General features: G+C 47.4%; 4 protein-coding genes across 18 annotated transcripts in view; 2 read left to right on the top strand and 2 right to left on the bottom strand.

The window, feature by feature from the left end:
- CD2BP2 (CD2 cytoplasmic tail binding protein 2) overlaps positions 1-8,996 on the bottom strand; it is a 40,611-nt gene extending 31,615 nt beyond the window's left edge. For 5 of the 14 annotated variants that reach the window (XR_008913686.1, XR_008913687.1, XM_056806403.1 and 2 more), the window contains exons 1-8: positions 7,544-7,661; positions 6,954-7,082; positions 6,763-6,873; positions 6,451-6,586; positions 5,692-5,849; positions 5,078-5,498; positions 4,639-4,745; positions 4,450-4,534 (exon numbers count right to left, since the gene is read on the bottom strand). Coding sequence is in view for 12 of the 14 variants with exons in the window: in XM_056806403.1 (XP_056662381.1) it covers positions 4,450-4,534; positions 4,639-4,745; positions 5,078-5,498; positions 5,692-5,849; positions 6,451-6,586; positions 6,763-6,834 (979 nt within the window). In the remaining 2 variants the exon portion in view is untranslated. Of the gene's footprint in view, positions 1-4,449; positions 4,535-4,638; positions 4,746-5,077; positions 5,499-5,691; positions 5,850-6,450; positions 6,587-6,762; positions 6,874-6,953; positions 7,083-7,126; positions 7,680-8,860 lie in introns of those variants that run through there. The other 9 variants (XM_056806405.1, XM_056806414.1, XM_056806404.1 and 6 more) reach the window with 8 other exon arrangements.
- LOC103106436 (sesquipedalian-1-like) lies at positions 7,713-9,458 on the top strand. Of its 2 annotated transcripts, XM_056806416.1 has the most exons (3): positions 7,713-7,837; positions 8,128-8,313; positions 8,700-9,458. In XM_056806416.1, the coding sequence occupies exon 3, from the start codon at positions 8,711-8,713 to the stop codon at positions 9,290-9,292; it is 582 nt and encodes a 193-aa protein (XP_056662394.1). In that variant the 5' UTR covers positions 7,713-7,837; positions 8,128-8,313; positions 8,700-8,710; the 3' UTR covers positions 9,293-9,458. The 2 variants fall into 2 exon arrangements, with proteins under 2 accessions (XP_056662394.1, XP_016279437.1); XM_016423951.2 differs by lacking the exon at positions 7,713-7,837 and having other exon boundaries at positions 7,922-8,313.
- A 92-nt stretch (positions 9,459-9,550) lies between these two features.
- Positions 9,551-17,867, bottom strand: TBC1D10B (TBC1 domain family member 10B). Its single transcript, XM_001371006.4, has 9 exons — positions 16,247-17,867; positions 15,043-15,142; positions 14,537-14,644; positions 14,254-14,360; positions 13,411-13,525; positions 13,139-13,204; positions 12,581-12,770; positions 11,514-11,668; positions 9,551-11,386 (listed from the first exon to the last, which is right to left on the bottom strand). Exons 1-9 carry the CDS (start codon positions 17,497-17,499, stop codon positions 10,778-10,780), a joined length of 2,703 nt encoding a protein of 900 aa, XP_001371043.3. The 5' UTR covers positions 17,500-17,867; the 3' UTR covers positions 9,551-10,777.
- A 3,407-nt stretch (positions 17,868-21,274) lies between these two features.
- Positions 21,275-25,324, top strand: MYL11 (myosin light chain 11). Its single transcript, XM_001371031.4, has 7 exons — positions 21,275-21,430; positions 23,300-23,392; positions 23,827-23,902; positions 24,386-24,490; positions 24,637-24,715; positions 24,937-24,985; positions 25,108-25,324. The coding sequence occupies exons 1-7, from the start codon at positions 21,428-21,430 to the stop codon at positions 25,210-25,212; spliced, it is 510 nt and encodes a 169-aa protein (XP_001371068.2). The 5' UTR covers positions 21,275-21,427; the 3' UTR covers positions 25,213-25,324.
- The last annotated feature ends 891 nt before the right edge of the window (positions 25,325-26,215 follow it).

The following is a 26,215-nucleotide window of genomic DNA, read 5'->3' as shown; positions in this document are numbered from 1 at the left end:
GTCATGTAATTCTCTCAAACAAGAGGTATTAACTGTGCAGAAGATCACCTGAGTGGGGATGGGGGATGGAATGGGCTTATCCCAGAAATGACGATATCAAAAACAGGTCTCTGTAAATGTTTTCTTATACCAAAAAGAATGGAGATATCTACTGCAGAAGAGCTCTTCGGTGTCAAAGACTGACTGGTGGGGAAGGCATATTTTGTTCATGAGTTGATGGCCATGTTTCCCAGCAAGGAAGTGTTAGATAACCAGAGATTAGGTAGGAATGTGGGCAGCACTCCTGACCATCCATTAAGCAGGCTTACTAGTTGGCGCAGGAGGAACCTAGGATTTTTAGACTGAATCAATGTGTTCATTCCGAAAAGCCCCATTGGGGGCCTTCTGGGATAGAAAATGCCTCTTCTAGAAGCCCAGGGAGAAAAAAAAAAACTTAGGCTACTTTATAAGTTCCCAAGCTGGGGTTGGACAAATCTTTTCTTTTTTAAATTTTTTTAAAAACTCTTACCTTCTGTCGTGGAATCAATACTGTGTATTGGTTCCAAGACAGAAGAGTGGTAAGGGCTAGGCAATGGGGGTCAAGTGACTTGCCCAGGATCACACAGCTGGGAAGGGTCTGAGGCCAGATCTGAACCTAGGACCTCCCATCTCTAGGCCTCGCTCTCAATCCACTGAGCTACTCAGTTTGTGCAGATCTTTTCTAATGTCATCAAGTAACTTTGCTCTAGTATACTTTTTCTGACCTTCTGTTCTTTCCCCTTCTAAGTAAATCCTGGAAAATTGCCCCTCTGTGAGATGACAGTATAAGGATAGGGCAGGAAGAAGGAGTGACAGGAAAGCAGAAAATAGGGCAGGACATCTAGTTCCAGCAGTAGATCTCTGAACCCAGAGGCTGAGTTAGTTCAGAGGCTAGAAAAGTCCAGGACACTCAGTCTCAAAGTTTACCCTAGAAAGTAAAATTTCCTGCTGTGTGTCTCAATCACCATTTTTAAAAAGCATTTTGAAATTATGCAAATAAAGTGACTAAAACGACCAGACCCTTTAACCTAAAGATTCTATAATTAGGTTTTTATCTGAAGTCGTTGAATTAAATATTTATAGCAGCAGTTTTTGTGAGAGCAAAAAAACTGGAAATAAAACAGATGTGTAACAACATGGACATAGTTAAACAAACTGTGGTATGTAGATGTAACAGACTATTACTGTGCTCTAAGAAATGATGAATGTGATAGCATGCAAGTGAAGTCAGCAAAGGCCGAGAAAACGGTACACATAATGACAACACCTAAGCAGGTAAAAAGAACAGCCACATAAAATTACAAACTAGCATGATTTAAAAGAAAAACTAGGGAGCAGTAATCAGGCCTAATCAACCCTGGGTTCAACTCAGATACTTCCTAGCTATGTGACCTCAGCAAATCACTTAACCCCAATGGCCTATCCCTTACTGCTCTACTGCCTTAGAACCAATAATTACTATCAATTCTAAGCAAAGACTTTTTTTAAAAAAAGAAAAGAAATAGGAGATACTTCCCTCTCCCTTTGCAAAGATGGGAAGTTCAGAAATGCACATGGCATAAGTTTTCAGGTTTGTACTAATCAGTTATGCTGATCACCCCCCTTCCCTTTTTGTCTTTAGAAATGTTATGGTCTGTGATCTGCCTTTTATTAATAGATCAATGTTCCTATGTCGTACTTTTAAAAAAATGTTGTATGAGATGGCTGACAAGGGGAAGGATATTGTGTGCAATTATGATGTAGAAAACAAAAGATATCAATAACCCCCCCTTTTTTTTTAAAGAAAGTTTCCTGAGAGCAAGGATTGGCATCTTTTTTACCTTTGTAACTCCTTTGCCTAACACTGTCTGGGCTTGTTTAACTGGGGTTCATTGATGAACAAAATAGATATAATAGCAAAAACCCAATGGCTGAAAGCATGATTCCAAAGGAGAAGCAGGGTTGCTAAGGTTAGATAGGTACAGCCTCATACACCCTGGCTTGATCTACCTAGCAGTGTGCTCAACTCTATTATTATCCATCCCTACTCTACTTTTTTTTTTCCCCCATCAGAACACTGTGCTGAACTAAAAAGTCTGAACCTGGGAGCCCTAAGGTAAAGACCCCTTAAAACAATTTTATGTGTGTGTATGTACGTGTTTGCATGTGTATAAGACGAGGTGAACAGTACTATTGCAAAGAGATCCTAAAACTGCAGAATGGTTAACCTAGAGGAAAATATTGCCAATGGAGAGATTTCAGGCAAAGGAACTGGACCCATCAAGTTTTTTTTTTGTTTGTTTTTTGAGGGAGGAGTACAGAGTGGAAGTGATAATAGTATCCACAACCCAGGTGATCAACTTTGAAATCATTATATACTTCTTTCTCCTCACCAACATCCTATCAGCTACTTCAGTATTGTCAGTTTCCCACAATGATTCATACTCCTGATTCAGGCCCTCACACCTTTCAATTTTTTAAAAAATTACCTTACCCGTCTTAGAATCAATACTAAGTATGGGTTACAAGGCAGAAAAGCAGTAAGAACTAGGTAAATTAGGGTTAAGTGACTTGCACAGGATCACACAGGAAGTATCCAACACCAGATTTGAACCCAAGACCTCCTATCTCCAGACTGGGTATTCCATCCACCATCACCTAGTTGCCCCCCTCATCCCCTTAGATCGATACTGCCATAGCTTCCCCATTGGTCTCCCTCCTTATCGATTCATCCCTCATCTTGCTACAAAATTAATCTCACATGGCTCAGACCATGTTATTAATTTCTCTGTCTGAAATGCTCCAGTGGGTCTCTAATGCTTTATTAGAGAAAGCAAAAACTCCTCTATTAGACATTTAAAGCCTTTTACAATATGGCCCAGACTACGTTTCCATATTTATTTGGCATTAATTCCTCTTCCACACTGTTCTGACCTAATTAGCCTATTTGTTCCAAACATATACCATCTCTCCCATTCATGCCTGGGACATCTTTGCTCCTCACCTCCAATTCATAGAACCTGAGCTCAGATGCCAACTCCAGGGCTCTTTCAGATTCTCCCAGTTACACTGTGCAGACATATTTATTTGTGAAATGTTGTATCTCCCAGAAGAATGTAAACCCTTTTAAGGCACAGACTACTTCGATTAATGTTCAGTGAACGGAGTACCACCGGTTGCCTAGCTGACCCTAACTGAGGAAGTAATTGAGGCTTCATCATTGTTAGAGGTTAAAGGAGGAGGGAGACAGGAGTCTGCACCCGAGTACCTACAGAAAGCAGGAGGCCCCTGCACCTAAAGAAAGGGTCTTGGCATTCTTCTGTCATTTTCTGATCAAGGAAGAAGGAAAACAAGAGAGACCTAGAAAAGCATCAAGTGAAACTCTGCCAGGGACTTGTAAGAGTAACCTTGGGCAAGTCCTTTCAATGTTTTGGGCCCTTTTTCCTAGCTATAAAACGAAGGAATTAGACTAGTTGAGGCCACAGAGGCCTCTTCCAGATTCAATGTTCTAGGGTAAATCTCCCCTATTTTTCCCTTCAACTTGCCCCAAATCTTCCAAATCTGAGTCATTAAATGAGGGTAAGAAGAATGAAAAAACAAAACAAAACTGTGGTCATGGAATCCCTTGTCAAAGCATCTTGAAAGTGTTACAATAAGTCACATTTCTCAAGCACTTTAAGGTTTACAAAGTGCATTCCCCACAACAACCCTGTGAGGTAGGTTGTATGATTATCCCCATTTCATGATAAGGAAACTGGGGCTCAAAGAAGAGATTCGAATAGGGCAGGTCTATAGCCAGGTAGTTTGAGATTCAAACTCAAGTATCCTGACTCAAGCTCCTTCAACACGATACAAATCCAGGTCCACAGATGTGAACACTGAGGCCCAGAGAAGAGGAAGTCGAATTATGCTCATGGGTATACACTGGCCAGTAGCAAAGTCAGGACACAACTCTTAGGAGCACAGGGATCTTTCTGGACAGCCAGCTCCAGGAAGGACCATTTCATCCATCTCATGAGAGGCCTGATCTGGGGGAGAGGGGAAGCAGAGAGGAGAGAAGAGGAGGAGAGGGAAAACCCAGCACAGACCAGGAAATTGTGACTCAGGAACAGAGCGCTGTTCTGACCAGCTTGAAGCATAGTAGGAGAGGGAATTCAGGCTTTTTGTGCAACTGTGCCCATTCACTTCCCTCCCCTCCTCCCCACTTCCCACACTGGACACCCCTTTTACACAACTAGAGATTTTTATTGAGACATGAAATGCCCACCCTCCCCAGACCAATACCATTCCACCCCCCCTCACCCCCACTAAGGTCCATACAAGTCCCAGGCTAAGCCCAAGGTTTCCTCCTGAAAACATAACCTGGAAAGTGCTTGCCCTGGCACTGCCTACCCCAGCCCCCCCCCCCCCCAAATAAAAATGGGATTCAGACATAGAGACTGAAATCTATACGTTTGGAGTTGTAGAACTGGCCTTCCGGGGGATCCAACTTCCGGCAATAAACACCATCTGGGAAATAGCCATCATCTGCCCAAGCCTAAAGGAAAAGGCAAGAAGAGAGTGAGGGAAGATGAGGAGTGGGTAATATATCTAATCCAAGGAAGGGAAGAGGTAGGTAGGATTTGGAGACGGAATCCTCACCTGCATCTGGGCACTGGTGAAGGGCCCATAGAGCTCTGCATCACTTGTGTTTTCCCATTTATATTCCCACATCACATCAGCCAAGCCATCCCCCATGGCAGCTGCTTCTGGAAAGTCAACCAGAAAAGGTTTTCTCAGCTTTGTTTCCCTGTCCCCTGCACCTGAGGTCACTCCACCCCACCAGCTGTTCTCCTACATATAACTTGTCTTTGTCTCCCCTTATTATCCCATCACATTTCATCTCCCAATATATGCTCAAACCCTATCCATACACAGACCCCAAAGCTTCCCCACTCAACTCTGTCCCTCATACTCTGACCTGATCCCCAGTTCTCCAAATGGGCTCCCATTCTCCTTCTAGGATCCTTTCAGGATCAATATCCTTCTGAGTTTCCATGTCACTAAAAGGACCTTATAGCTCCAGGTCTCCAATCCTTACCTCCTCCTTGGGCTGGGGTTGGGGTCTCCAGCTCCCCCTCCCCAACCTCTTCAGCAAACATGTCCAGGACAGGACGAGGTGCTGTGTCCGAGAGCCCTGGTGTGCGGCCCCCTAGTGCTTTCAGCCTTACAGCTAGCCGTTCCCTGGTCTCCTGGTATACTCCATGGTTGCCTCGGGCAACCATCTGGTCAGCCAATCCTGAGAGCCGGTCTAATCGCTGTGGGGAATTTGGTCGCTGGGGTCCTTCACCACCCTTCCGAGCACCTAGCCGCCTAAGTGCCCCAGCAACTGTTTCCCCTGGCAACAACATCTCCAAGAGACCCTCTAGGAGGGCTTGAGGGCCCAATGGTGTCTGGCCAGGACTGTCTTCCTCTGAATCTGAGGCAGGGGGCTTGCCTGGAGGGCGCTCCCGAATCTTCACCTGAGATGAGAGAAGATAGATTTCTTTCTTATACCTTTTGGCCTTCTCCCTCCACCAGGATCCAGGGATCACCCTAGCCTCATCTCCCATCAAGGCACCCCTACCCCTCAGTCTTGGTTCTCAACTCCATTTCACAAATAAAATACATCACTCCCCACCCAAGACTCAAGTCTCCAGGCCTGGAGACCCTAACCCAGTCAATGTTGTCCAGCCAGCTGTCCCGAATCTGAGCATCACGGTGCAGAAAGTAGTTGCCATCAGAATCAAAGTGACCCTCTTCCATTTCCTCCTGCAGGTTGAAGGGTGTGATACGAACACCACCCTCACTTGGGAGTGTGGCTGCCTCCTGACCTGGATGAACAGATACCCAGAATTGTGCAAGAGAAAGGGAAGCAGTATCTAAATCATATTGCCCTGTTATTCCTCTGCTGAAAAAATCTGACTACTGAGTAAAGTCCAAATTCTTTTGCCCAGAGCATTCAGGGCTCTCCTGTCTGGCATTACCCTGCCACCTTGTCTGCCATACATATTACTTGTTTCCAATCAGCTGTTCTCTGGGCTTTCACTCAGGCATTCTATACTTCCTCTTTGCCTGATGAATTCCTAGACATCCTTTAAATTCCAACTCAAGCAACATTTTCTCTATGATACTCTAGTCTGTAATGACTCTCCTCCTTGAACCTCACACAATGCTATTTTGCATCTCTTTAATGCACATTTAACATTATTATTGGTGCTTCAGTATCTTACACTACTGGGTTGTGAGCTTTCTGAAGATAAGAGGCTACTATATTTTCCCCCTGCCTTCCCCCACTACACCCTGGCATAATACTAGGCTCAGCACTTAATAAACATTTACTGAAAATATCCTCTGGCATAAATCTGCATTCCACTTTCAAGAATCTAGCTTCAGGCTGGGGAGGGTATAAGGGAGAAGGCCCCATGGCCTCACCTTCCACATCTTCTGAGGCTAGGATGACATACTTGCTAGAACCATCCTCATCATCATCTTCTTCATCACTGTCCAAAGAGTGTTTGCCTTTGAACCGGCTCCCAGGGCCCCCTGCTCCTGTCACAGGATCCACCAACTACAGGCAGAAACATGATTGGATGCAGTAGATTCAAATTTTACAAGTCATTTAGTTTAGTCCCTAACAGCCCCACTCAACCTGGGAACTCAAGCATTCAGACTCTTCCCCTTCTTTGAGGGAAGAGATCCTCTCCATGCCACATCCTCGAAACTCAGGCATCTTGACTCCCTCACCTTCTTTTTGGGGAGATCCTCTCCATCCTCTTCGACTCCCACATCCTGGAAGGTCACTCTTCGCTTGGGCATGGTGGGACTTGCAGGCCAGGATCAAGTCCTTCCCAGGAGCTGAGCAAAAAGGAGCCCCAGGGTTAGGAAGCCCTAGCACAGCGAGATGTACTTATGAGGGTTGGGGGTTCAGAACTCACTTTCCCACTTCTTAAAGGTAAGGTATACTACGTCCTCAGACTGGGGTGTTTCAGCCTCTGTGGTCAACAAGGAAAGGGAGGGAATCGGGTAAGAGCTTGCATCCGAGTCTCCTGGAAGCTCCCATGACCCTAGATTAAAGGGGGGAAGGGGGCGGGGCTGGAGTTTGTCTTACTTAGATGGGGGTAAGAAGCCCACGGGTTGTTAGCAAGGCCCCACAGCTATAGTTTCAGAGAGGGGGCACCCCCATTCAGCATCTGGGGCCCGCACCCTCTACGAGAGGATGGATATTCTCTATTCCCGAACCCCCTTACACAAGGAGTGGCAAAGGATGGCGTTGCCGGGATTCTCCTTACCCGAACACACCCGGGACCCTACCAACCCTACTCCCAACCCCAAGGGCCCGTACGGGACTCAGAGACCCATTGTAGGGAGCTCCAGCCCCCAATACACCCCTACTCTAAACCCGCCACAACTCCTGGTCCATCCCTTACAAGCCCCCACCCCTCCTTCCTCCTCTTAATATGTAAATGAGCAGGGAGTAGATGGAACCCCGCGGGATTCGGGGCTCACTCCGCGTGCGCACCCTCACCTGGGGCTCCGGGGAGGGGAAAGGAGGGGAGGGGAGGAGGGGGCGGGGGAAAAGAACGCTATCGCCCGGGCTACATCCAGGGCACCACTCCGGAGCTAACCGGAAGAGATTCCTTGGATGGCTGTGTAAATACCCGGAAGTGGCTTCATAAGCTTTAGAAGACTTTGCTGAGAAAAAGGGCGGAAATGAGAACCTAGAAATCACAGGAATTACGTCATTCCCTGTGGGTGAAGGGAATGGTAGTAAGGGCGGAAGTCACGAAAAACTGATCGGAAGTAGCTTCTATCCCCGAAGGTATTATTGGGCTGGACGTGTAGGGTTGAGGGCGGAAGTCTTTTGTACCGCAAAGGAGCCCAGAAAAGGAGTGGGACAGGGGACAAAAAGGGAGGGGAGGGGGGGGAGGAACTTCAACCCTGATTGTCCTTGCTTAAGACTGAACCAGAACATCGGGGTCTCAAGGATTCCGTCCTTTCTTCTGTGAGAAGCCCTCTCCCCTCTCCTACCCTATTCATGCTATCCCCGCTTTCAGCTTCGTTTTAGGGCAGGAACACACTCATGACGCCTCGTTTCTCCTGAAAACCCAGTGCCCTCTAGGACCCAGGAGGAAGTCTCTTTTGGCTCCATGCCCCGACCTTAGGCCCATCTCCTGGAGGATTTCCTGGTTCCTGGGGTGGGGAATGAGCCACCAAGAGATAGAGGATCGACTGCCCCGCCCCCGCACCAGTTCCCACCGTCACAACCCGGAGGGGCCCTCCCGCCCCCTACCTCAGGTAGGCGCAAGGTAGAACACAGGTCCCCCAGCACCAGCTTCCTCTGAAGCAGCACCCCTTGAGGCTGGAACCCCAATTGCTCAGTGCTCAGCCCTTTGCACCCCACTGAGGTGTCCTGCCACAGCTCAGGTTTCCACTCACACCTCAAGTTCTGAGGGCACCAAGAACAGCTTAGGGATGTGATAGGAATTAGTAACGTCAAAACTTGTCTAATGTTAGCATATAACTTCCGCCAAGGCAGGGACAGCCTTCTTCCCCTAGGTATCCAGTGCAGAGTACTACACACAGTAGGTGCTCAATCTGTACTGTCTCAAACCTTGCCCTTGCGCCACCAGTCCAATGATTCCTTTTCCCACCCCTTTCTTGAATTCATGGTCCCTCCCCAGGTTTAGCTACCATGAAACTGCACCGGAAGCCTGTGCTCAGCTACCTTCGGGGAACAGGAGCCCGGGCTCCAGACCGGGAGGGTATCTTGCTAAAGAAAGGGACCCGCAATCCCAGCTACCAACGCCGCTGGTTCATCCTCCGGGGAAATCTCCTGTACTACCTGGAGAACCGAAGGGATCGGACTCCTCTGGGCCTCATCTTGTTGGACAACTGCCAGGTGGAGCCTCGAGACAGTACCACCGAGCCCTATGCCTTTGCCATCCTAGCCTCTGCGAGGGAAGGTGGTCGCTGCTACAAACTGGCAGCGGAGAGCAAGGCTGAGCTCGATGGCTGGCTTCGGGCCCTTGTTAGGGCAGGATGGAGTCAGCTGTGGGAGCTCCTGCAGCCCTTACAGGAGCAGTACCAAAGAGTGTGCCAAGAAGCCGGAGTGGAACCCCAGGCACCACCGCAGGAAGACAGATTTCTAGATCTCCCCAGCTCTCCAGCCCCCTCTAGCTTCCAAGAGTTGCACCAGCGCTTTGGGGAAGAGATCCAGGCACTTGCCAGGTCTAGGGCAACTAAGAAGCAAACAGATCTGATGGAGTTTGGGTGAGGGAGAAGCCTGATTTCAGGGCCTTGAGGAAAAGATGATGTGGCAAGTCTAGAGCATTCTAAGGGATGTCTGGGGCTGATATACTAAAAGTTTCGGAAACAACTAAAATGAAATTGGGGCATGCAGCCTGGAAGTATAATATGAATAAAAATCCCAAAGCTAAGCATTCATCTAGTCATTGTCTAGTGAATACCTATCCATTCCATCCCTGTGCCCCAACCACCTTAAAAAAGGAAATAACCAGGCAAGAGTCAAGTGTAGGGCAGGACATTAATTTGTTCTTTCCCGGTTCCACAAAGCTCTGTACAGTTGGGGGTGGGAACAATGCAGTAGGGGAAGTGAGGGGGCTGAAAGAGAATGTAAACATGAGGGGCCCCCCCACCCCCTTAGAGAACAGCGAGGTCACCCAACTCAAAGGGGAGCAAGAAGTTCAAGGAACAAAAGAAGGCAAAGAATGGGGAAAAGATTATGGCAAAAATTAGAAGGGGTCCTAGAAGGCTGAGCTGGGTATATGACACTGGAAGATGTGGTGGAAAATATATGAAAAAAAGCAGCTGGAAAATGGTACTGAAAGGCAAGCAGACTAGCTGAGGGACCCTTCCTGCTGCAGGTCAATTCCCCTTAAATCAGTGAACAAAGCAAGAGGAGAAGTAGAGATGACGACCCCCTCCCCCCCCAGGATCCTGTGTACATAATTACAATGCAGAGACATCAGATATATATATATATATATATATATATGTATGTATATGTGTGTGTATATATATATATATATAATATAGAGGCCCTTCTGCCTCCCTGTCTGGCACAGAGGGAAGATGTGTAAGGGGATGGTTAAGGCTTGAGGGAAGAGGAGAGAGGCTCACCCAGCTTTCTCCTTGCGGAATTGGAAGGCTAAGCCAAGAGTAAAAATTTAGGAACAGCCAAAGCCCATCTTTAAAAGTCCACTCATGCTGAATAAGGTATGAGTGTTAGATCAGCAAGAGAGGGGAAAGGAGAAATCAGTTGTTCCTGGGAAAGAATAACTTGGTAAGGCAAAGGAGAAACTTAATGGAGTCAGGAAAGGAAGAACACTGGTTGAGTAGACTGGAAAAAGAGTGGGGTGAGTTCAAGGCTCACTCCACATCATCCCATGAAATGCTAATTGGGGTTTCAAGCCCAATAAGGCTGGCTTGGGGACAGAATCTGGCAACAACTGAGGAAAATACAGGGCCAGCTCCACAGTGGAACAAAGCCAGCCGATGGATCTGGGGAATAGCACTAGTCCCTTCTGTTCCTATTGAGACATGGCTGCTTATACCAAGGTGGGGAGAAAAACAGCCTTCTCTAAGGGAGAATATCGCTGACCAAATAGAATGAGAGGAGACCTGTAACTGGCTCTGTAGGCCTGGGAGGTCAAGGAAGTGCAGAAGACAGGTGATGAAGTTCAACATGGAGAAGGGAAGCCAGTGCCCCTACCAACCCCAGCATGGGAGGGATAGAAGGTCAGAAGTAGGCATCCTGTCGTGCTCCAGTTGCTGAGGTCCCATCCCCTCCATCTTGTGGGGGGGGAGAACCATCAGCCTTCCGTCGAAGGGACATCTTCCGTCCCTGGGCCTTCTTCTCCTGTTTCTGTCTCTCCTTTTCTCTCTCCTTCTCCTGCTTCTGCCTCTCCTTCTCCTGCTTCTGCCTCTCCTTCTCCTGCTTCTGAAGCTCCTTCTCCTGTTTCTGCCGCTCCTTCTCCTGTCGCTTGGTCTCCTTAACCTGTCCCAGAGGTGTACTATTTCCAGTTGGTGAGGGCAGGGAGGGGTGTAGCCCTTCAGCTGTGACCACAGGGCCTGGAGCAGGGCCAGCACTGGCTCTTCGAATAGGGAGGGGTGGGGAAGAAGAACCTCCACCTCTGGAGGTACGACTTTTGAGGCCTGGAAGGCTGAGGAGGCTGGAGGATGGGCCCAGAGGGGGCTGCTGTCTCCTTCGCTCCTCATGGATTGCCCTTGAGCCATGGAGCCTTCTGGATGGTCTGTACTGAAGTTCCCCTCGGGTCTCTCTCCACTTCTTTAGCTGTGCTGCATTTTCACGCTCTATCAGGGCCTCTGTCACAGGGAGGTTTGTTACCTGAAATGAGAAAAGTGGGGAATGAGGCATGTGAGTCCCAGGAACAGCAGAGGCAGGACTGACAGTCAGACTCAACTAGATCCAGAAAATACAGAGATTCTGGGCAGGACAGGCAGGAGGCACCTACTTCATGCACAAGGAACTCTTCCTGCATGCACTGTTGGGGTAAGTTCCTCAGTTGCTCCATGGTCTCATACATTCCCTGGCAGGACCGAAGCTTCTCTACGGAGCCCAGTGTATGCCGAAGAAGCACCAGAGCCACTCTGAAGATGATCTTGACTCCTGAGGGAAAATAAAGTCAGAAGTCACTAGAGAGTAGGGGAGGCTGCTGAAGACCTAGATGATACCAAAGCTCTTCCTCTTTTAAAACCATCCAGGTCTAAATGACTCTCTCCCTTTCCTACCTTCACCAAATAATAATGAATTTTGTTTGAGGATTTCTGTTCTAGGTCATCAGAAGGACTGATGATAAAACTTCACTAGCAACTGCTACAGAAACCATTGCATTATGAGAGTGGCCTAAGTGTGTGCTGGAACCCAAGCTAAAAATTAATACGCAATAACTCCAAGCATTATATATTATAAAGTTTATTATCTAACAAAATGGAATCAGGTGACTAAGTTTTTCTACCTGTTCAAAAAAAGACCATGTCCACATGAAGAGCACCACAGGAAGAGGAGAGCGGATGGAGTTATAGAAACTCATATACAAACATCATAAGCTCCCAATTTGGGGATGAAAAGGAAAGGGATGCTGGGTAATGAAAAAGAATTCTGGGAGATGGAGTCCAGGGTTCAAGATTTCTAATTATACAGAAGTTCTCTCAGGGATAGCTGGGTCAAAGGCATCTATGAAATGATCAAGACTATATAAGAAGAGGTATTAATAACAACTGACTAATGGGGAAAAGGGGAAATTAACAAAAATCTACTCAATATATAGGTTGCATGCCAGTCTCCAGGCTTATTCTCACCCTCTTTTAGAGCTTTTTCAGTGATAAAATAAAAAACTCTTGAAACCAACTTAGTAAAGAGTCAGTGTTGACAATGCATGATGGCTGCTCTGTCCAAGGGTTTTGCCCTTAGGTGAGGATGGAAAAGCAACAAGCAAAGAATAGAATGAAGACAGAAGTACCAGAGAGGAAACATTAGTGAAGACTACGGGTCTAAGAAGAGTCCCCTAATCACTGGTACCTTCACAGAAGAACATGTCCCAGACCCGGAGAACTGAGGCCCAGGGCAGAGTTCGGGCGAAGATGCACATGAACCACTCAGTCATGTAGAGAACAGGGTCAATGCGCTGACGCCGAAGGTGCCGGTGTGCTAGAGGGGAAGCCCGACGAAGAAGAGCAAAGAAGATCTCCCCGTCCAGCTGGATGGCCTCCTGAACAGTGAGCAGAGATGGAGATGAAATGTTCACAAGCTAAAGGCAAAAGATTCAGGAACCTCCCTCATCCCAGCTGTTCCCTTCCAGCCTACATACCTTGGTTCCACACCCTTTCTCTTGTCTTCTTTTTTTTTTAAACCCTTTCCTTCTGTCTTAGAATCCATACTAAATATCAGTTTCCAGGGAGAAGAACAGTAAGGGTTAGGCAACGGGGGTTAAATGACTTGCCCAGGGTCACACAGAAAGGAAGTATCTGAGGCCACATTTGAATCTAAGACCTCCTTCTGTCTCCATGCCTGGCTCTCTATCTACTGAACCACCTAGTTGCCTCTCCATCCCCTGTGTGAAGCCAAAGTATTACTCACCAGACCAGCACTGTAGTAGCCAGGAAGGTATTTGTCACATATCTGTACCAAGCACCAGAAAGCTTGCTGGAGAAGAAAAAGAGAATTTGAAGAACAGGGTGTTATACTTCTCCCCACCCCCATTCCAATGATAGCCCAGTGTCACTCCCCATCTGCCCAACCCAAAAGGCTTCTGGAGTCCTCCTGTCAGCTCTGAATACATGCAAGGTACTACCAGAGGCTCCAGTTCCTCCCACTGCCAAACCCTAGATCTCTCATCCCTGCACTCTGACCTCAGCAGGCATATGCATGAGCAACACAGCTGCCACAGGGGCCTGGGCCTGGCAGTAACCCTCATCAGGCCGATAGATGGTGTAGGCCTTCAAGATTCGATATAGGTCTTGCTGCCTGCAGGCATGGGAAAGGGAGGAAGGTTACCACGGTAACTAAGATTCAATGGTCCTGAGGACATGTTTCAGACCCTGCTTACAGCACATGCCACACTAGCCCCCTCTCCTCAGCTCAAATCTGTGCTGCATATCCACAGCTATCAGATGAATCTTCCTAAAGCATAGCTATGATTGTGTCATACCCACCCATCTACTCAAAAACCTTCAATGACTTCTCCCCATTGGCCACAAAATAAAGTCCAAATTCCTCTTCCTGGTTCTCAAGCCCTACCTAACTTTCCAGTTTTATATCCATCCCCCTCCTCAGATACTTCAACCAAACTAAATTACTTAGATAAATCAAAAGAGGTCCTTAATTTTCCTATCTTCTTCTGCTTATACTATTCCTACTATAGAGAATGTTTTCCCTCATCTTTATCAATCAGAATTATGCCCATTGTTCAGAGTCCAATTTGAATGCTCTTCTAAAATTCTTTTCCTAATTTTCTGGCCAGAAGTTCCATAGCACTCTGTATCTCTCTTATAGCACTTAACCATACTCTACTCTTTATTTTAGTTATCTTTTCCCACTACTAGTCTGGGTGCAGAAACCAACTATATTTCCATCTTTGTATTCTGCACAGCACTGAGTAAAGGGCTCTTAAGCTGTATCAAAATTGTTGCTGAATGAAACTCTGGCCAAGACTTTTTTTTATTGTATTCTTTCAACCCACTTCTAAATCTTACCCATGACCCCCTCGAGCAGCAAACATCTCATGAAAGGGGAACTGTCGATGCAAATCCTTCTCAATCACATCCAGCCACTTAGGGTCTCCAGGGGCCCGTTCCAGCTCCTTTAATAAAATGTACAAGTTATATTTCTCTGTAGCAGTCCTCCCCCCCCCCACATTCAAGAGAAAGTTCTCTAAACCCTTCTTCTAAACTGAAAATGAGAGCCTTGGCTTGCCCAGAAAACAATGCAGAACTGGAATGCTAATATATTCTCCTGAGAACCAGTTGCCATCCATACCTCAAATTTACCAGGATTTTGATCTAGGAGCTCCTTGCTGTTGGACAAGAACTGCCAGGCTTTGGCTCTAAGGGATGAGGGGATGCCCTTTCGGCATCGCAGCTTCACCTAGAAAGGAGATATGAGTGGGAAAGATGACATAAGTGAGGTTAGACTTTTACTCACAGAGAACAGCCTCAGAGCTCATCTTATGGCCCAGCTACCCAATCCCAAGCAAGGCTGGTCCTAAGGTTATCTCAAAGTAAAAGCACTAGTGCCTTATATTTACACATTAAGCATATGCCATTTTCATACCCTTAATACACAGGGCTATGTACTATCCAGTGTGCCAGGCTGACCCTATTACTACTCATAACTTTCCCCTAAAAACTTGGAGATGTTTTTGCTTTTCTTCCATCCTCCTAATTGCTGGAAAGGTAAAGGGGCAGAGAAAAGGGAAGGAATTGAAGGTTGCAGGCCCTCGCAGGTATATTAAGCTTCAACCTTGCTTTCCCCATTTCATGTACCTTCTGAAATCGACGAGATAACCACTTATCCCAGTTACTGAACATGTCCAGCCACTTTAGCTCCCGCTGACGGGCCACATCAACAGGGACAGAGCTTTCCCTGGGGGAGAAAGGAAAAGTCCAACTGATGTCACTCCAACCATAAGTTTCTCCATCCTCTCTTCAATGAGCCTTCAAACTTCTCCTTTCAAATCTCCTCAGATTCCACAACTTCCCATTTTTAAACCTGGACCACTATGTCTCTGAGGACCTAGTCCAAGGGAATATAGGTATCTGGGGTCATTCCACTGTGTGGGAGGAAGGGGAATAAGGATCACCAGGATCCTGATAGAGGGAAGGAAGGAGTCACAGCAGTCACACCCCACACCTCAGGAGGGAGTGACTCAGACCATAGGAGGGAAGGGAACTAGGAAAGAGGGAAGGGCCTGGGGAGATGAGGAAATAGAGATGGGGCACCCATACCCCCTTCTCCTGTGAAGACCTGGAAGTCTCCCTCACTCAGATAAGTTTTATTCAATGTTTACCTCCCTCTAAATCATACTCTATCCCTTTATTCTTTTTGTGACCTCCTACATCAAGGCAGGAGAGAAGTAAAGAACACGGAATTGGTTCCATATATCTTGGTCCCACCCTCCAGGTTAAAGTCACGCTTGTCATCTAAATCATAGAGGCATTGTGGTTTCTTTGCCTGAAAAAGACTACAGATCTCCATCACAGTCTGCAATCCAACTAGATGTTTAAATACTACTCCTAACCAGCTGCTATATAAGCTTTAAGCCAATAAGAAAACCTAGTCTCCCACCTATGGCCAGGTTTTAACATCAGAGAATCACAGACTGTCAGAACTGGAGGAGTCCTCAGAGATCTAATCCAATCCCCTGTTTTTATAGACTATTGAATGACTTGTCCAAGGTCAACTTGGGAAGTAGGGGAAGAGAAGAAACTAGAACTCAGATGATCTAATTTAGAGGCCCAATGTTCTTTCTACCACATCACATTGCATAAAAAGTCTCTGAGGGAAGGTCAATATGATTGAATTAAACAACTTTTTTGAAGTTTAATTCAAAGCAACCCTCAATATCATCCAAGACTGAATCCCAAATTGGAGGAACCATGGAACTGATAAGATTTATAAATATCACCCTCTCTGAAGGCTTCTTTCTCCCCATTCTAGGAGTGTTCCCATGGGGTCCCCAGTACTCACAGGCTTCCAGAGTACTGGCTGCCCCCCAGGAATCCATACTTGTCTGTCTTTCGAAGAGCAAGCCCGTTGATCTCTGAATCTGAGCCCATGGAGCTCACATCATCTGCCAAGGACTCTAAGGTCCCTGACATGAGGCTCACAGAGTCCAGGTAGCTCAGGCTGTCTGGGGCCTGCCCACGAGGTCCTTGGATTCCAGGACCTAAACTAGACATGGAGCCCAGGTCCTGGGAACCTTCAGTTGGCTCCGGGGCTGGGGTCACAGTTACCATGGCTACTGGAGTCTCACAGACCACAGGAGACTCTGTTCTTGTCCCCATTGGCACTGCAACAGCTGGGCCTGCCACTGCCACAACAGTTTCACCCATTGCTACTGTCCCTGTAGCAACTAGCCCATCTGTTGTCAGTTCTGCTGTTACAATGGTAGCTGGTCCAGTTGTTCCTGAAGCCACCACCGTTCCTGGTTTGGGAGCAACAGGCGGTTTGGCTGTCACTGCACCAGAAGTTGTTATAACAGGCACAAGGGTTGAACTCTCTGCTGTCACAGACACAGGTGCTCCTGAAAGGACCAAGTCAGCTAATCCAGTGCCAGGATCCAATGTCGATGCCATCTCCGATGCAGTCAGGCCCATTGAGCTGGTGACCAGGGAGTCACCTATGGGGGCTGTCTCCAAGTGTGCTGATGTTGCTACTGCTGCTTCTGGCTTGGCTACTGCAGAGTCTATCACCATCCCAAGGGTCACAGCACTGATAGGCAAGGCTGTTCCTACTGCTGCCACCATTCCTGGTGCCACCAGCCTGCCATGAGGTTCAGAGTCTGACCCTGGCCCTGGCTCTGTCCTTGGGATTCCAGTGGTTTCAGGGCTGTCTGTCCTCCCCTTTCTAGTGGGGTTGGGGTCAGGTTCCTGCCCAGAGACCGAGGCTGAAGCCACAGATTCCAGAGTCAGTACCACCACCGTGCTGCCACTGGGCCCTGGGCCCCCAGCTGGCCCCGGTGATCCTGCAGAGGCTAGTGGAGGTGGTGGCCGGCTCCCGGGGATGCCAATTGGGGACCTGGGGCCAGCTGCCATCCAGGCTGGGCGGGCCTCTCCAGGGGCCACCAGAGTGACCGGAGAGGAGGTGGCTGTGGTCACTGGGGGCCCTGGGGCCACCACGAGCACAGGCCCAGCCCGGGAGCCCCGAGGTGGCGGGGAGGGGGCCACTGAGGCACCATGGCGGCGTGGGGGTGCCACCAAGGGCGCCGGGCCTGTCTCCATGGCGACGGCCCCGCTCCAAGGTACTTCTCACATCCCCCCTCCCCGGAGGCTGGGCCTGGGGGAGGAGCCACCCCACCCACCGGGAGGGAAGGAGGGAGGGAAGGAGGGAGGGGGCAGAGGGTGAAGGGCGCGGCCTAGCCAGATGGCGGGCGCCCAAGCAGGAGTGCGAGGGAGGGGAAGGGAGGGAGGGGAGGAGGGGGCCGCACAGGGCGGGCGCCTCGCGGGGGTCCGGCTCGTGCCCTCTCACCCTCGCTCGCGCGCTAACTCTCTCCCCCCTTTGGGCTGGTGGCCGTCTTCACGCAAGCGCACAACATAGTCAGCAGGACGAAGCGCTCCCCCCACCAACAGCGCGCCAGTAAAAAAACTAGCGCCTGCGTAAAGTATAATACCGCCCACCTAGCCTTCCCTAGTCCACCTTCAAAGAGATCCTAGCCAATCATTTGAAGACGTAAAATAGTGCTTCTACCAATCAGGGATGAGTAGGTGGGGTCCCATGGAAGAGGAAGCAGAGGTGAGGGGGCTGTGAAGGAAAAATGAAGTGGGAGCCAATTAAAATATAAGGCAAGGCGGAAGAAGGTGGGATGAAAAAAGTAGCCAGTAAAAAAAAGGGCGTTGGCAACTTTTGACCAATAAAAACTAGCGGGCCAGAGTTTGACCGCGGAAGGACAAGGAAGGGGTAGGGTTTGAGAGGGAAAAGGAAGGTCTTTGAGTTTTCAAGCTATTAGGAAGGGAGAAAAGGCGCGGCATGAGCCAATGAAAAAGAGATAGAAGGGAGAAGTAGGCAGGGTCAAAATTGACAGATGTGATGTCATATACGGGCGGTGATTGACGAATATATAACCAATAAAATCCTTTAAAGATCCGTGACCCTCCCAAAAAGCCAAGGAAAGAATGATCGCTGGCGGGCGGGCTAATCGTAGGAGGGAGAGAAACTGACAACTGTGTCAACCAATGGAAATTTCGGGAAGGTCTGGTGGCTGCCAGCGGGAGTGGCAGCGTTGGGGACTGGCAGTGACAGTCCGTGGCAGGTGGCGGGAGGGAAGAGTGGATGACGGGTGACAGTCGGGGACAGCTCAGGAGAGCGCCTCTGCACCTCCTTCTCTCCTCCCCACCCCACCCCCCTGCTTCATATATCCGTATATGCGCCCTTATATCTGAGTACAATGCTCTGCACACAGTGGGAGCTTCAAATATATTCGATGAATGAATGAATCAATCAATCTCTGACCCCGGAACACTTCTCTAAGAATACAGGTATCTCTGTTCCTATCGTGTTGATTAATTCCAGCATTTAGCACAATTCTTGACTTATAGTAGGCACTTAATAAATGATCACTATCTTGATTTGATCTGCAGCAACACCGTCCCCCAGACCCTTCTTCCTAATCCCATTCTCCACCCAGAAGCCATTTGTCCAAGGCTCCCAACTCTCCAGTCCACTCACTCAGCACCCCACTATCTATAAGAACTAATTCTCCACCAACACTCCCCAACTTTCCTGAATCCCCTAAATGTTCTTTTTTTTTTTTTTTTGAAGTAACCTCAATCTATCCAGAATTCAGACACCAGGGGTCCCAACCATCAAACCCTCGTTCTCTCCAAGATCCTATTTCCCATTCAGATTCAGTCCTCAATTCCTTCATCTTTCTCTGGAAGATCTCGATTTTTTTTTTAAACCAGCCCCAAGTGCATCCAGTCTCCCAGATTTCAAGTCCTTGTATTTTTCCATAACACTCTGGGACCCAATTCCTCACCTATCGAGTATCATCTCCTTGAGATGACTTTTTTTTTTCCTGAAACCCATGTCCAAACTAGAATCCCCCATGTCCCTTTGATTTCTTTCTGAGACTCCATTTCCTATCCAGAAAGCAGGTGTCCTGCCTTTTAGGTACTAAAAAAAGGAAACTATTGACCCCCAAGAATAATTTATCTCTACCCTCACCCCAACATGATTTAAGTCCCTTCTCTCCACCTCACTGGGTGCCTGTTACCCATATAAGGTTCTGCAGCAGTGGGGCCCTGGGGCCAGGGGATAAGGTGGGAGGGGAGGGTTGGTTAGAAGGCCAGCAGGGGGGCGGCTGGTGCTAAGTTTAGGTGGCTCCTTTACCCCCACCCCCCAGCCATCAGAGACAACAGGTGGACTGTTCCCAGTGCCCAGAAAGGAAAATGTCTTAGAGGCATTAGCGAGGCACTGGGGGAGGGGCATTCTCAGAGGCAAGGAGCATTCCCCAGAAAGGCAAGTTCCTGCAAAAGACAGAGGCTATTTAGGGGCCCTTAGGCTCCTGGGTCCTATCTATGTTCTTGGGCCCTGTGTCATCTCCCTAAATCTCATTTCTTCTTCCATTAGCTCTCCATCCTTCTGGTCCTTGGCCCTCATGTCTCTCTCCTTTCCCCTATGTTAGGCAGAACAACCTTTCATAACTATTTTTTTTTTGTCAGAACATCTTAATTATCATACCCTTCTCTTGCTTAGGAACTTTCAATAGATTCTCCCCAGGGCCCATAGGATCAAGTCTGAACCCAACCTGTCATTCAAGACCCTCTTTTTTTTAAGCCCAACCTCCTTTTCTAGCCTAACTATCCATTATTCCCTAAAGGAAGGAAGAGAAGGGAATAAGTATTTATTAATCACCTACTATGTGCCAGGTAATTTACAAATATTATCTCATTTGATCCTCACAATAGCCCTGAAAGGTAGATGCTATTATCTCCATTTTACAGTTATGGAAACTGAGGCAAAGAACTATTATGTAATTTGTTCTAAGATACACAGCTCATGTCTGAGGTCAAATTTTAACTCAAATCTTCCTGACTCCAGGGGCAGCTGGCTAGTAAAATGGAAAGAGTACTGGACCTGAAGTCAGGAAGACTCCTGTTCCTGAGTTCAAATCTGACTTCAGACTAGCTATGTGACCCTGGGCATGTCACTTTAACTCTGTTTGCCTCAGTATGAACTGGAAAAGGAAATGGCAAACCACTCCAGTATCTTTGCAAAGAAAACCCCAAATGGGGTCATGAAGAGTCAGACAACTAAAATGACTGAACAACTTCCTGACTCTAAGTTCAGGGCTCTATTTTCTATGCTACTGTACCTCTGTAGGTAGGAATTCTCACATGTTCAAATTTGGGCACATTTGCCAATATTGGTCTCCCAGTTTGCATTGTCCTCTCCCTGTCTCTCTCTAATCTGCATCCATCTGTCAAATCCCATCTCCTCCATGGAGTCTTCTCAAATTACTGCATCTCAAAATGCTCTTTTCTTCCTCTGAACTTCAACTTAGCTTACTGTTGGGAACACACATGTGGTACCTAACATGACTTTCTGGTATTGTTAGCTCATCCTTGTTATGAAAACGTTGAACTCCTTGAGAAAGGGACTATGTTTTATTCATTTTTGTATCCCCTTTACTGCCCAGGAAGCCACTGACTTCCCTGGTTTCTCATTCCATCCCAAGTCTAGTCCCTCTGAATGTTTGTGCTTCCTGGGAGGTAAAAACATTTCATCCTGACTCTATCTGCCACACCCCACATTCTACCTCTCCCCCTGCCCCTCACAACTGGTACACCAATCCTCCACGAAGGCCATGCCTGAGTTAGAACCATCCCTAAGATGTCCCTCCATCTCCAGTTGCTTCCCTCCCCCTCACTTCTCCAAGAAAGGAGCGGCCTGTGAGCTAGAGCTATTTCGGTATCTTGGGTAGCCATCTGTCTCCCCCCTTCATCCCTCCCCCACATTGGCCTTTGGCTCCTTCTCTACTCAGCCCCTCCCCTCCCCAACTCTAAGACTCAGCTAAGGTTACCCTGGTATGTTAAGGGCTCCCCTGGGTGGGGTATATAACCCCAGAAGAATTGTCCGAGCCTTGTCACTCTGCTCCGATTCCTCCCAGCGTCCCACGAGAGTCATCACCCAAACCTATAGAGTGAAGATATGGTAAGTGAGATTTCTTCCCCCCCTCCCCACCCCACGACTTTCAGATACTGACCCCCAGGACTGTTAAATTAGAAGACAGCTTTTCCAAGGGGCAGGAACATTTTCCAAAGAAATGAGATAGCTAAGAGAATTGTTCTTTGGGGATGAAAGGAAAAAAGTTTAACCTCTTAGAAAAATGTCAGTAACAAAAAGGGGAATGTCTCTAACATGATAAAATCTCAAAATGTTGAAGATAGAAATAAGCCTTTGAGATCCCTAGGCCCAACCCGTCACTTTACAGATAGAGTAACTGAGCTCAAAGGGGCCTATCATGGTTTGCCTAAGGTCACATAGCGAGTGAACAAAAGAGCAGATACTAGAACTCAAAGTGATGGAGAAAGATTTATAAAAACCAAATAGATGAAACATCCCCTACTTACTCACTCCCACTCCCACCCAAAAAGACTATCAGAGATCTTGGTTCCAATAACACTACATTGTTCTTGTACTAGAGAATATATTCTACTGCCGTAACTTTCAGTGTTACCTCAAGGATAGTGTCTAAAATTACTCCAGTAATTGCTATATTAACACTTCGAAAAGATTCCCTCACCCCCTATCCCACCCCTAGGCCCCTTCACACACCTCTAATATTACCTTGAGATTAGAGGATCATAGCTCTATAAATAGCAAGACAGTGTTTGCTTTAAAGCATCTGGACGTGCCAACTTGACCTCAGGGTACATCAGGTCAGTGAGGTTGGAATCTTCCAAGGCCAGAAAGAAAACTCCATCAGCATTACTGGAAGATGGAGATAGAGTATTTATGTGGCAGCCCTCTCTCACCTCTACCTCCAGGACTATTGTAAGACAATCCAGTTCCCTCCCAGAGAGTTATTCTAGGAAAAAAGGAGGGGAAAATAAAAGACAGTCAACTACTCCAGACAATTATATTGAAATCTTCACTGTACTCCCTCCACCCTTTTACAAACACACACACACACACACACATACACACACACACACACTCACCAGAATCTACAAGTCAGGCAGTAAGAAGGGTTTTGAACTTGAGGGTTTAATAAATAGGTCCTCTCGTCCCAATGCCTTTGTGTTAGAGATGATGAAACTGAGGTCCAGGATGGGTGATTTGCTTGAGGTCTTGAAGCTAGTGACAGGTCCCTGAAGTACAACTCTGATCCATTCCTCCTTCTGCTCCCAAATCTTTAGCAACGCCCAGCTGCCTACAGATATACTAGAGCATACTGGAATAGCGGGAACTTTGTGAAGCAAAGATAGGAAGACTCATAACCATGATCTGACTTTACTCTAAGAACAAACCTTTCTCCCCTTGGTCTGCCCTATACCAACCAGATTCATAAATCATCCAGAGGTAACTGGCCAGTCCATATATCCAACTAAAAGGAGAGTTCTGTCTCTATAAGAAAAGAGAAGTTGCTGAGAGAGCTAATCAGAGACAGACAGAGAGATGGAGGAAAATGGCCACAGGCTCTTCAAGGGAATTACCAACTCTCCTGCCTGTAGTATGCTACTTATGAAGCTCCTGGCTCCATTCCCATCACCACCATCACAACCACCTCTCTCCCCACCAATATGCTCCATGGACTGGGGTCATGATGAGTGTGCAGACAGAGGCCACAAATAAGCAAGGGGAACCTGGAAGGGGCAGGAGCTCTTGGAAGCAATCCCTACATCCTCAGTTACTATGATCCTGACCCCCACAAGCTAACTCCTACACCAAGGACTTTAGCCTATGTTCCCTTCTCTGCTACTCTATTGTCATTGATTCTCCAGTGATTCTCACTAGACCTTACTAGCCTTCAGATCCCAAGTGTCTGACCCTTTTGTTTGCTATCTCCTCTCCCCTCAGGCACCCAAGAAGGCCAAGAGAAGGGCAGCAGAGGGTGGCAGCTCCAATGTCTTCTCCATGTTTGACCAAACACAAATCCAGGAGTTTAAGGAGGTAAGGAAGAGTTGAGGGAGGGGCACTAGGAGTAGGAGGGAGGAAAGAAGATGACAGAAAGAGTGAAGAATCCTGGTGCAAGGCTGCCCCTCGAAGCCAGGTGTCCTGGGCCCCAGTCTGTCAGTCAACATGATCTCCTCCAACTCTGGATTCTTCTCCCTCCTTTTATCCCCCCTCCTCCCTGGAATGTGCACCTGTCCCAGAGCGGGGGTAGGGATGAGGGGACGGAAAGGGAGATGAAGAATTCCTTCCATCCCAGGGGCTGACCCAACAGGGAAACAGCTGGGGTATGGGGGGAAGGAATGGTACCGAGGGTATGAAGCAAGGAAGGCCTAAGGAAAAGAGTTTAAGGAAATGAAGTCCTAGGAATGAGGAAGAAGAGAACCCCAACACCTTCTCTATTCCTGTTCCTCAACAATTCCCTCTCTTCCTAGGCCTTTACCGTAATTGACCAAAACCGAGATGGCATCATTGACAAAGAAGACCTGAGGGACACCTTTGCAGCTATGGGTAAGTACTTCCTACTTACTTCCTACTAAGAGTACCTCCGCCTTCAATCCTTAGCTCCCCACCATATATTATTCCCCTTGTGGGGTCCAAACACAAAGCTCTTGGCCTTCTCTGATTTAGCCTTTCATAGCCATTGTTCTCTGTCAGACTTTAGTGACTTAGTTCCTCTATTCAGTTTCTCTTAGAATCCAAGAAAGTTAGAAGAAACACTAATTATCCCTGAGTCCAGTATCCCTATTTTTTAGAGGAGGAGACAGAGATGATTTAACCAAAATTATACATCCATTTAGTGGAAATGATGGGACTCCTAATTCCATGTTCACCATACTCATCCTGGTCCCCTGTACCTTAATCTCCCTCCCAGAATCCTATTATCTAGCTCACTTCTATCTGCTTCCCCCCTCTGTACCCCTCTAGCCTGCCTTCCCCAGAAGTGTAATTTGAAACCTATTCTCTTCCCATTTCCCCCATTCCACCCCATAGGCCGACTGAATGTGAAGAATGAGGAACTGGATGCCATGATGAAGGAGGCCAGTGGACCCATCAACTTCACTGTCTTCTTGACTATGTTCGGAGAGAAATTAAAGGGTTAGTTTAAAGATCTTGGATCTTTAAATAGGCCACCCTGCCTATTACGTGACCCTCCTTGGGACTCCACGATTCTGTCTTCCCCCAGAAACACACCCCTCCCCCAAAAAACATGGGAACTTAGCCTCCAGCCTTCCTATCCATAGGTGCTGATCCAGAGGATGTGATCACTGGAGCCTTTAAAGTCCTGGATCCAGAGGGGAAGGGATCCATCAAGAAGCAATTGTGAGTAGTGGTTTATTGGTGTGTTCAGGGGACAATCGTCTTTCTATCTCTAAGGTTCCATGCTTTCTCTTCATTCCCTGTTGCAAGTTTCTAGCCCCAGCTCTTTCTACCCATAACTTCCCCTGCCTCTTTATTTCCTTCTATTTTGGATGGGTGGGGAGGTAGCCACTCTTTTCCAAAATCATCTTATTTATTCCCTAAAACTTCTCTTTCCTTCCCAGTCTGGAAGAGCTGCTCACCACCCAGTGTGATCGATTCTCTCAGGAGGAAGTAAGTATTTTGGAGGAAGAAAGGAGAAGGAAGAGAGAAAACATCTATAATTTAGGGGAGGAAGAAGAGAGGAGATGTTGGGGATGACTCCCTCTATCTGACTTGTTCTATCTCTACCCCAGATCAAGAACATGTGGGCAGCTTTCCCCCCAGATGTAGGTGGCAACGTGGACTACAAGAATATCTGCTACGTCATCACCCATGGAGACGCCAAGGATCAGGAGTAGAGGCCTCCAGAGCATCAACCTCCCTTCCTGTGGTCCCCAGAAAGGGGAGCATTGAACTCCTCTGGAACTGAATGCCCTTATCCCCCAAATAAAGATGAACTTGTCTTTCTTATTGGTGACTCCCGAATATCTTTCTGTTGGAGAGGGTCATGGGGGGAATGGGGGTTTTTTATTTCACATGAAGTGAGCAAATACAGTAGACCTTGGGGTGCCCTCATTTCAACCAAATGGGGATATTTTTGGACAGAAAAGGATACCAGGAGCAATGAGTGGGAGAGGAGGAAACATTTGCCTACCCTCACAGGACAGTAGAGCTGGAACAACCCTTAGAGACTACTAAGTACAACTGGTCTCAATTAACAGATGAAGAAACTGAGGCACAGAGCTGTTAGTGATGTGCTGGGGTAACCTAATAGTAAGTGCCTCAGGCAGGATTTGAGTGAATCTTCCTGACTCAAGGTTTAAGTGCCTTATTTACTGCACAATATTACTTCTTCCCATTGACATTCTTAAGGCCTTACTTAAGGCCCCTTCTCCTCTGGATCTGTGTTCATTGAGGGATGTAAGATGAGGGAGCTGGACTAGAGGACTTTTAATATCTTTTCTAGCTTCAAATCCATGATCCTATGACTTTAGGTTCATATGAGGGAAATGTGGATGGACAGTAGAGGTTTGGTACACCATCTATATCTGTGGAGGACATGTATATTCAAGGAAGGGAATGTATGTCTGTGGGAGAGTTCATATGAGGAGATTCATATGTGGGTAGCATGAACAGATATGTATGTAGAGGAAAGGCATACATATATGTCTATGAAGACATATTTGTGGGAAGAGTATGTATATATATAGAGGTATATTGCAAGGGAATTACTAGCTGTGTGACCCAGGACAATCACTCAGCCCTGTTTGCCTCAGTTTCTTCATCTGTAAAATGAGCTGGAAAAGGAAATAGCAAACCACTCCAGTATCTTTACCAATGAAGAGTCAGACAACTGAAAAA

This window comes from Monodelphis domestica, chromosome 7 (genome assembly GCF_027887165.1).
Source record: "Monodelphis domestica isolate mMonDom1 chromosome 7, mMonDom1.pri, whole genome shotgun sequence".
NCBI lineage: Eukaryota > Metazoa > Chordata > Mammalia > Didelphimorphia > Didelphidae > Monodelphis > Monodelphis domestica.
Note: the sequence above shows the minus strand (reverse complement) of the source record. Positions and strands in the feature narration are given on the sequence as shown.